Consider the following 11,406-nt stretch of genomic DNA (forward strand, 5'->3'; position numbering starts at 1 on the left):
TTCACGCGAAAATAAATTTACCAAAAATAAAAAATGATTTATGAATTACACAGTCTAAAAAAATAGAATTAAAAAGTCATTTTCAAAGATAAAATGATAATTTTCAGGGGTGCAAAAAGAAATCCCCTACAACAAACCGAGATATCATCAATCAACACACTAGGCTTGATTTCAGAAGTAGATATCACTCAAATAAATGAAACAAATTTGGAAAATAATTATGTAAGGTTTTTCGATGTTGACGCCATTAATAACTCAAAACTGTGCTTGCCTATTAAAACAAGCGGTGAAGAAAGTATCACTCAGCAATGAACTGGATTACAGGACTCAGTTCAGCAACAAAATGAGTGGAGCAAACTCTACAATATCATCTCATTTGTCTATTATTTTTCTTTAACGAAACATAAATGCTAAAATGAAGAGGTTCAGAAAGTTGTAATCAATCTTCCAGCTCAATAATCTTCACAACTGAAGAGTCACCCAATTTCTGGCAAACAACAACTCGGTCATGTGGTTTTACTATGCCAAAAGCCTTCCCATGCTCTAAAGCAACCTTCAAAATTGATTCATTTGTCCCACTTTTAGACTCAGCCTGCACACAAATCACTAAACTTAATCACTTTTAAAACTACTTTAAGGATTGCCCTTCCAATCATCTTCACCTCAAATGGAACATAAAATTAGAAAGAAATTTATTTCATTATTTTATATCTTTTATGCAGAGTTCATATGGTCATAATTGGCCTTGGAATATCTTATTTCTGGTTGGCTTAGCATTATTGTATTTCCTATTTCAATTTATATGAGTACTTTGTTATATCTTCTGAGTTTTTTGAAATATTGAATTTGTATAATAAGAAAAAAAAAATGAGTGGTTTTGAATAGTTCTTTAGTTACATCATTATCTTGATGAACTTTGAACAATTCTTACCGGGTGGCTTGGATCTGCCAGCAGAGGGAAAAGACCTCTCACAATAAGTGATTGCCTAGCCTGCCATAGGGTCACAAAAGAAACAGTTAGCAAAAAGTAATCAGTCTCTATCCAATAAGCTAGTAAAATAGCCATAAAAAAAAAATACCATTATCCTATTAATTACATACCTCAAAAGCACCGGTGAAAGTCCATTTGAGTTGATTTGTCTTCAACTGGGGAACTACAACAGATATTACAGGCATGGTTGGTCTGTACTTAGCAATCAATCTACATAGAAACACAATAAACAAATAATTAATTATGTCAGCATGACATCAAATTGCAAATACAGAACATGACTGAGTAGTGAGTGCTATAAAAATGAGAAATCACCTTAGAACTAAAGTACTCTATGAGAGAATTTGACAAATGTGAATACAAGTCAACAATCTCAGAAATGAGATGTCATTTTAATAAAGGGAAATTATAAAAGGACATAAAGTGAAACCTTGCAGCTCTTCCAGATGAAGTGAAGCAAATAATAACAGATGCCCTAACCTTGATAGCTGCTCGAACCTGCATGTTTCAGCAAAAAGAAATTTACTTCCCAATATGTATTACTACTACACTACAAGCTAACAGAAGAATGTTGGTGGAAAAAGAATCATAAAACCAATGCAAAAAAGTTTGATGGTTCAACCAAGAAGCGTACCGCTGAGGAAGCAATTGCTTCCAAGTGGCTCATTGGCTCTCCCACATGTTTTACAGCCTTCTTAAAATACAAATCTTGATTATGAACTTTCTCTGCCTGCACACAGCAGATATCATCACTCTTCAGGGCAAACAGTAAAACATTATATAAGGAATGTAATTAAATTTACCATAATGAGAAAAAATAATCATCAAAATATACACAGGGAAACTTCGAAAGAATATCAAGAAATCAATTCAAAAGCACAAGAGGAAAGATTTTTAGAATTACAATGTTTTCGAAGAGAACGTCACCATAAATATCTAACTATACTCACAGGAATAGTTTCCTTTAAGGTAAAAACGTTACAGGAATTTGTTTAAGCGAAAAACGCAAACTTACCTCAGCACATATTTTTCCAACTGTTGAAATGGTCTCTACAGGGTATTGTCCCCGAAGGGTCTCAGCTCCAAGGAGAATTGCATCGCTTCCTGATCATTAAGAAACCGGAAAACAAAATTAGACATGAAAGGGGCAAGGCATACTTGTGCATAATGTGATGAACATCTTAAACTAAAGGAATATTGATTAAGACAGAAACATGCAAATGTACTAAATGCAGGAGTTCATATAATCTTCTATTGCAATCTTTATAGAAAAATGAAGCAGGAATCACCAGTTATGACAAAAGGAATTTACCATCCAACACTGCATTGGCAACATCTGTTGCTTCAGCACGAGTAGGTCTTAGATTATCCGTCATAGAGTCCACAACACGTGTAACAACAACTGGCTTTCCAGCCATGTTACACTTGTAAATAGCAGCTTTTTGGAATAAGAAAACCTGTCAGATCCAAAGATGAATATGGAAAATTAGCATAGTTTTATTCTGGAAAGAGCAAGGAATGCTGTAAAAATCACAAGTAGACACTGATCTTCCTGCGTGCTGAAAAATGCTACCACACAAAAATAGAAATATCTCATATATAACATTGGATTTTTCTGTCCAGAAGTAAACACTGACCTTCTCAGGTGGGAGTTCTATCCCTAAATTTCCACGGGCGAGGATGATGCCATCTGCTTCTTTCAATATCCCATCAAAATTTGTCAGTCCCTGTTATAATTTCACGGAAGAAAGATGCATTTTAGAATCACAATTAAGAACTATACAGCATAGCATTTTTCTCTCAGAAGAGGAGAGTCAACTATTCAAAAGATTTTGAAGTTTCTTACTTCTATGTTTTCAATCTTCGCAAAAATATGCGTCTGCTTAATGTCACCCAAATTAGAGAGAAATTCACGTGCCTGCAAAATGAAAAATGTTGGCGTTTGGCCTTTTCTTTTCAAAATACTGAGGAAAACTAAACGAAACACAGACGCTACAAAAACAAAGCAAATTCAGAAGCTGAAAATAGAGTCAAGAGGAATGTTAGAGAAAATAGAAAGACATGTGATAAAATTGATAGGATAGAATTTATCGGGAATGTTCCTTACATGGCAAATATCTTGAGCGTGCCTGGTATATAATGAAAGGATGTCTATATTGTTTCGAACACCCCATGTACGTATCACCTGAATTAGTGCGTAAAATGAAAAGGGAACATTTAGATTAACAAAGATAATAACAAAAAAGGTATTTGCTTCATGAATGTAAAAGGTGAAAATCAAACCAGTTACACTCTTTGTTGTTAGTACATATAAATTATGCATTTTCTAGAATGACAGACTAACAGAAACATAAGCCATTGTACAACAGCATTAAGTAGTTTCTGCCATTGATCGACTAAAGCTAATATTTCAACAACAAAACACAGTTTAGTCCTCTCCATAAACAAGATAAAAATTGAAGCATTCAATCTAAAAAATCCAAAGTATGTTTGGTACTCAACTAAACTATATCAGCCTCGGTAATTTTTGCTCATGATTCTAGTTACGCACCTCCTTATCCTTATCAGTGAGACTAGGAAGATCAATATGAATCTGAGAGACATGGACAGTAAACAACGGTCCCGAGAGTGTGGCAGTGTTTTTTACGAGGCAGGAGATATCATCACCGTTCACCTCATTGACCTGCATTTTGAAACCAGCAGCATATACATGTGGCAAGTCTTTTGTTAATGGATGATGAAAAAACCTTCTATTTTACTACATTATTAGGGACTAATAGAACATATAAAGATAGAAAAACTAAAAAAAGAGTTTATGCAAGAAATGAGGAACGTGGAAAGGAATATATGCCTGCTAGAAATGATGAATCATTTCAAAATATATGCCAAATGTTTTTACATATATTAAGAATGTAATAATCAAACTTAGATTGCTTTACCTCCAGCCATACTGAAGCTGTTTCACTTCCAGTGAAGAGGTATTTTCCGATAAAAATAGTATCACCCTTCTTAATAGCCTGCGAAATTATGAACATATTAGTTATTAGTTAAGGAGACACAACAATATTGGCAGAACCAACATGATTATTCAACACAACAATATTGGCAGAACCAACATGATTATTCAACACAACAATATTGCAAAGTACAAACCCGGAGAACTACAAAGTACATGGAAATGTCACACTGACCTTCGATAACCCACTAAAATTTAGTGGCAAGAGTTTTGAACTAGCTTCTTTGTTTTGATCTGGAGTTAAGACAACTAATGTGTCTTCTTCAAGGGTGATTGGCTGCTCAGTCTTATTCACAATCTGTAATTCTGGACCCATAGTATCTAGCATAACCTGGCATTGAACCAAAATGCACAAGTAAATTTTTCACATCAATAACCCTCCAGAAGATATTTGATATGAATCTGTTATAAGCCACAGGTATGCACAATAAATAAACAGTAAACATATGACAAGCATACCGCACAGAGTTTCTTGGTTCTTTTGATAGCAGCTCTCAAATTTTCCAATGTCTCCTGATGGTATTCTGGATCACCCCATGAGAAGTCTAACCTCGCCACTAGCACATGCGAAGAAAAGAAGGATGAGAATACAAAACACGTAACTCAAGAAGATTGTAGACACGAACAATATATAATTTTTCAATTTATTCGTAATGTGTATTTTCCCAAAGGCGAAAAGGAAAACTGCTACATGCTAGATTGCAATGGGTTTTTGGTATTTCTTCCGCTTTTGGGAAACTACAAGGCCATCCAACACAGATAACTCTTGACTGAGCTGTTCTGTTTTTCTGACAATGTAGCAAGAAACAAAAAATCAAATATGTCACATCTTATTATCCACTGCTGAAAGAGGACAAAAGATGAGATCCATATGGACAAAATGTTACGCATTCAATTTTAAAACAAGGACCACAAGTAATAAAAGCTGTAATAGGAGAGTACCAGACATTCCTGCACCAAGGCAACGGGAAATTATATCAACTGATCGTGACTTTGGGCCAAGGGTGCCAACAATTTTTGTCATCGCTGGAAAGAAAGACTGCATGATGGCATTAAAAAAACTTCAATCAAAATCCAAATTGACAACACGGAAATTCCTCATTGAATAAGATTAAAACTTTTTCTGGAAATTGCACACAATTCATGACCCTTCTAAGATCTGAATGAAAACTTTGTGCTTAAAAGACTAGCATATTTTTCTTTTGTTTTCCTGGAATGAATTTGGTAGACGATGATAGTAGGACACCCCACAACCCCTCCAAAATTAAACCGACGCCACATTCCATAAATAAATAAAGTAGTTATTCATTTAGCATGATTTTTCAAGTTCCTTTTCTCAAAGGTTGAAAAACCAACACCGTATCCTTGCCACAGAAACAAGCATAATTAATATTTCAAAACCAAAGAATCGCTTTAACTGTAAACCAATATGACTAGCAAGTTCAAACTCAATGTCATTGTCAAAATGACTTTCAATTCATCAAGGACAGTCATTTTGCATATCGATCTGTTAAATTTCTTGGCAACAATCTAAAAGTTGATTAGTTTCTCATAATCACAGTGGTTAAAAGAGGGTGACTTCAGAAAAACAAGCACAACCCTTATCAACAACAACATAGCCAGAGTAGAAATGTCTTCATTTCATCAATTATTCAACTTGATCCGCCAAATCCTCAGCATTTAGCAGTCAAAAGCAACATCACCAATTCCACACATATCAAAAGCATCATCACCAAATCCACACACATATTCCCTTCAAATATCAACACCACAAATGGGCCACCGAAAGTGTATAACTTTCTATCACAGTTCTTGCAAGTTACAACATAAAGAACAGAACACGTCACTTGAAAATGGAAATCAAAATGAGAGAGGGAGAAAAGGAAATGCTAACCGGCTTGGATGGCTCAAGCACGGATACCATCCGAATTGGTTCCTCGAGAAGCAAAGGACTTGAATGCATTTTTGATGAGCAAACAACACCTTACCACTGATCACTGAATCAAATCGATCAAAGCAGAAAGCAAGTGTGGAATAGAGAGAGAATGAAGAAGAAATATAGAAAGTGTATGTAGTACGTATATCTATTCTTGAAATCTAAAAGAGAACGATTAAAACGCCAGCTGCAGCAATCATGCAACACGCGTCCTTCAATTGCATTTACCAAAGTCTTCACGTGGGGACAGAAAGCCACAGGTATAAGAACAGAACAACTACTATCAATTATCAAACAGACAAATGTTAAATGGTATTCTATGTTGAAGACTAAGAATAGTGATTTACCATTGTTTCAACTTACAACTGTTTTGCAGAAACTTGTGGTGGATTTCACTTTAATTCTTTACTATAATTAGATTGTTTCATCTTCATCATTTTGAAGTCAATTCATGAAATCTAAGGTGCATAATTATTATTAAATTAAAGTAATTATACTTTTAAGTTTAAAACCCCTTATTACATTAAACATGTAATAGAATTGTTTTCTATTACCAATAATACATATGGTCTTGGAAATTCTAGATTAAAAAATTAAAAATATTAAACATATTACAAATGGAGTTGTATCATATAGCGTAAAAATCAAGGGTTGAAGGGTTGAAACCATCAAATCAATATCTGAGTGGTATTGTACTTTTTTCTTATGTAACTTATATGATAGAGAAAGGAAAACGGTGGTTACTTACAGCAATAGAAAAAGACTCCAGAGTGAAGTTAGATTATATTATAAAAAAATAAAATATTTAGAAAATAATTAAAGTATGTTTACATTGAAAATGAGATATAATTCAATATTAAAAACGTTATTTATTCAAATGAAAAGTCCGTCTTATTATTAATAGATACTTATTTATAAAATAATCTTTGATTATTTCATTCAGATTTTTCAATAAAAATAAAACTATTTCACTGAAACACCAAAATTAAATTATTTTATTAATTTACTATATTTATTATTTATTTATTATAGTATATTAATAAAATATTAAAAAAATTATAAAGTATGCAGTTGATTTCAAAACAATGGCTGCATTGCCAATTGTATTTCTCAGATACTTTTAAATAAAGATTAATAAAAATGATAATGAATGGAAAATGTTCTGATTAAAAGTATATCAGTATGTGTATGATTCTTAGAACTTATTAAAACATTTAATAATGAATGAGTTTGTTTCAAGGTATATTTGATTAATACCTTGTTTTAGTGATATAATATAATAAAAAAGATTACTGTTAGTTGATAGTATTTTTTTTTTTACGAAAGAATTTAAATTCACAATTTCCCTCACACTCTTTTCTAAATCCATTAAATCAACCTTATAAATATAACTTAAAATAATTTATAAAAATAAAAATATTAAATATCGCATTCTGGTAGTAGTAGTTTATATAATATATGTAAAGAAATGTGGTGGCGCGAGAGTGAGCTTTGACTGATTGACTCATTCCATTAAACAACGGCTGTCTCTGAAAACCAGTAGCCAATTTTAATACCAATTTTTTACATTGTTTATTTTAACACTACATACATACGTGTCAAAATGTGGTTGAACGATTTTAAATTTAAAAAAAAAAATGATTTTTCTCTTCTAAATATACTCTTGTCTCAGTTTTTTTAATTTAAAATCATCCCATCATATTTTATCAAAATAATGTCAAAAATTGATATTAAAATATCTTTTCCTTTAGCTTATACAGGAAAAGGCTGCTCAAACTCTCTCTCTCTTTTCTTTTCTTTTCCTTTTTAATGTAAGTTTTGACATACTTTTTGTCAGGCCAGACCAGAGAAAAACAGCAACTACATCCGACCCAATTCAACAGAATCTCAAGGTGGATCCAGCCATAGAAATAGATTATATTAGGTAAATAAAATTAATAATTATAGTTGGATGAATTAGAATTTTACAGGTTTACTTTAATTTAAATTTATATTTTAATATTTATAAATTATGTTTATATTTTTTATTTTATTTCAAGATATATTTTTATTAAAATTTAATACTAAAAGTTATAGTTATTATAACAATATTATTAGGTGTACTTTTTTGGATTAGAAATTTATTGTATTTATTTTATTTATTTAAAAAAGTTTAAAAAATTGACTTAATATAAATTTACAATTTGAATAATAAATCCCGATCAATTTGTAATATCAATATCCGACTAATTTGGTAAATTAAATGATAGAATATAAATTTCGAAATGTTAAATTCGAGTTATATTAAATTTCACATATTCGAATTTTATCCAACCTATAAATGTTTATAGACCTAGTTTTTTTATCATTTTTTTTTTTAATTTATAATAAGGTTATGTTAATTATACTCTTTTGAAGTTGGATTATCTATCTAGATTATTTTGAACCATTACTTTATTTTTTTATTATTCTTAATTTATACAAATTTAAACACATATATATGATAGAAATAGGAGTGTTATAGCGAGTTCACAATATCATTAATTGACTTAAAATATTGTCAGTCTAACTCAATTAACTTTTTTGGTAAGTCAAACTTTCTGTAATTTCATTTAACTCGCAAATATTTTCTTTTTACAAATTATTACATATATTGTAGTACAATAAAGATTTACTGAATTCATTTTTTATAATGGTGGAGTAAAAGTGTTTATCTAATTCTCTAAATATTATCATAAAAATGATAGTAAAAAAATTAAAGTATCAATATATATATAATTTAATAAATAAATAAATTAAATATCTAAACTATTCAAATTAGGATGACAATAAAACGAGACAATGACGAGTTTCATTATCTATATCCACGCTAAAAGAAAATCATCTCATTTCCATATCCAGATCCTATTGGTATAAAAATTTTGTCTCATCTCTACTCTCATTGAGTAATGGACACACTCATGTACTTATACGTACTCATACTTGTTTTCCTATTATTTTAAAATCAATTAATTAATATTTATAAAATTATAAAAAAATTACAAATAAAACAATATCATCAAATATTTAATATGAAATTATTATTTTTTCAACATCAAATATTTACGAATAAATTATAATTGTATACATTTTAATTTAAAGTACCAAATAAAATTTCACTAACAACCAAAATACCTATTAAATTGGCAAACATTAATGAAACAAAGTTGATAAATTTTAAAATAATTTTAAAATATTACAAAATGAAAATAGATATACAAATTTATAAATATGTTAAATCTCTATTTACTCTAATTCTTTAAATTCTAAATAAATATATTTTTATACACTTATAAAAATTACAATATATCATTAGAACTTAAAACATATCCTTAAAAACCATTTTAAGCTTACTGTGAATGGAATGATGCAAGGAGTGGCTAGTGAAACATGGCTAAGATGGCACAGAGGGCAAAAGAGAGAAATGCTTCGCATGTTGATCATGGTATACTCGGGATGACAAGACTTCTGTAGTGAGGGAGAAAAGTGACCATAGTCCTTTGTTTGAGGTAGGATGTTGGAGTGCAAACAAAGTCTCATATTGAGTGAAAGAATGACTGGTCAAAGGTTTATATACACATAAATATCTCTAATGATAAGAGGTCTGTTGGAGTGGTACCAAAAGTAAATCCGTGAAGACTTGATCCAAAGCGAACAATATCTTACCATGTGTGGAGATCTATAGATTTTACGAATTGAAGATTTCATTAGTCTATTTATATTTTGGAGTTTTAGTTTATCGTAATATATATTTTAACTAAAAATAATAAATCATTATATTTATTAGAATTATTAGAATTCAAACAGATTTAATTGATTGAAAAACACAATGACATAAGTCATACTTAAACAGATATTTAATAATATTGAAATTCTATGATAATTGTTAAGAAATATAAAATTATAGCGGGTCATTTACACCTTGACTTGATTAAAAATTGTTGAAGAAAATGGAAGTCAATATTTTGTAATGAAATAAAAAAATGGAATGGATAATATAAAATTTTGTGGAGTGGATAAATCAAAGGCAAAGTAAGCAGAAAAAGAAAAATCAAGGCACAGTGATTGATTAAAAATAATATTTAATTATGGGACCATTTTTTAATATGTGGGCCCCTGTGAGGACTACGTGGAGGCCATATTGGTAAAAGGAACCGATTCCGCGTAATTGCCACTCACGGCCTATTGTGTTGTGATCTTTCGAATTAATCACTCTTACCGGTTTTTTTTAGAAACTGGGTTAATTGAAAATTAAGCATATGTATATTGTTTTAAAAATAAATAAAATTATGAAAGGATTAACTTATGTTGTGTAACCACGATATGTGGGATGTGTGAGTTTTAATCCGAATTCAATGTAATTTGTATTTTTAATGAAATCATGCTCATCTTTATTTTTATTACTTTAGTATAATTTATTTTGAATTGAAATTGCTATCTTCTCTAAGGATTTTTAGTGTAATTTGATTTTGAATTAAAGTTATGATTTCCTTGAAATTTGGTTTTGAAGTGGAATTATCATCTTTTTTTACCACTTTAGTATAATTTAGTTTTGATATAAAGTTGGTTGATTTTAGTATATTTAAAACTATTTTTATTATTTATATTTAAAATTGAATGATTAATTTTTTTAACTATTTATTATCCTTAATACTACTTTTTAATATGTTAATTTATTTTAAATAAAAATAATAATTAATTCATATCATTATACATTATTAGAAAAATATCCATTACTTGTAAAAATACCTATTATTTGTATTTTTTTTTCATATTTTATAAAAAAAAATTTACAATTTTACTGTGATATATTTTTCATGGAAATATCTATAAATTACTTTTTACAAAAGATATTTATAAATAATTTTTTAAACAAGCGACACTAGTAGAAATTTAATATTAATAATTGCATATTTTATAACATTAATAATAATATCATATAATTTATTGTTGACTTTAATAAAAAAATTAAATTATATTGAAGTTGTTAAGAGATATTGATTTCACTTCAAAACCTATTGCATTAAATTCATGAGAGAAATATATGAATTTAGTTAAAAATTAATTTAAATACAAAATGTCAAAAAATACATCGGCTTCAGTTCATATGATGAAGTTATCAGAGGTGAATACGACTTCAAGTAAAATATGAATTTGTTAATGATCTGCACAAGTTTTTTTTTTTTTTTTTATGTTAATTGATTAATATGATTTCTTCTTACTAATTAGCATATAATCTAATTATATTTTTAATTAAATTATGTGGAGTAAGATTAACTTGAACTTATCTAGAAATCATGATCACATGTTATGACTTCATCACCATAGTCAATCGTACATCTCTTTATTGTTTCAATCAATGTTATATTGTACGTTACGACTTAATTCCTTTTTATCTTAAACAAGACTCATACATAATTTTCAAAATAAAGAGTCTACATATTA

General features: G+C 29.4%; 1 protein-coding gene across 1 annotated transcript; it reads right to left on the reverse strand.

The window, feature by feature from the left end:
• Positions 1-197: 197 nt before the first annotated feature.
• Positions 198-6,172, reverse strand: LOC106769708 (pyruvate kinase 2, cytosolic). Its single transcript, XM_014655434.2, has 16 exons — positions 5,902-6,172; positions 4,950-5,046; positions 4,467-4,564; positions 4,183-4,338; positions 3,931-4,008; positions 3,543-3,674; positions 3,099-3,176; positions 2,838-2,909; positions 2,629-2,718; positions 2,304-2,448; positions 2,007-2,095; positions 1,626-1,721; positions 1,422-1,489; positions 1,102-1,201; positions 932-991; positions 198-592 (listed from the first exon to the last, which is right to left on the reverse strand). Exons 1-16 carry the CDS (start codon positions 5,968-5,970, stop codon positions 440-442), a joined length of 1,581 nt encoding a protein of 526 aa, XP_014510920.1. The 5' UTR covers positions 5,971-6,172; the 3' UTR covers positions 198-439.
• Between the last annotated feature and the right edge of the window lie 5,234 nt (positions 6,173-11,406).

The sequence above is a fragment of the Vigna radiata genome, chromosome 8 (genome assembly GCF_000741045.1).
Source record: "Vigna radiata var. radiata cultivar VC1973A chromosome 8, Vradiata_ver6, whole genome shotgun sequence".
Taxonomy (NCBI): Eukaryota; Viridiplantae; Streptophyta; class Magnoliopsida; order Fabales; family Fabaceae; genus Vigna; species Vigna radiata.

Bases quoted from the DNA above. Each gene is read 5' to 3' on its own strand.
- LOC106769708 (XM_014655434.2), bottom strand. From the start codon at position 5,970: ATGCATTCAAGTCCTTTGCTTCTCGAGGAACCAATTCGGATGGTATCC. The intron at 2,449-2,628 runs GTCAGTGTTTAC...TGGATCTGACAG, and splicing joins TAGAACTCCCACCTGAGAAG to GTTTTCTTATTCCAAAAAGC. The intron at 2,096-2,303 runs GTAAATTCCTTT...CTTAATGATCAG, and splicing joins TGCCAATGCAGTGTTGGATG to GAAGCGATGCAATTCTCCTT.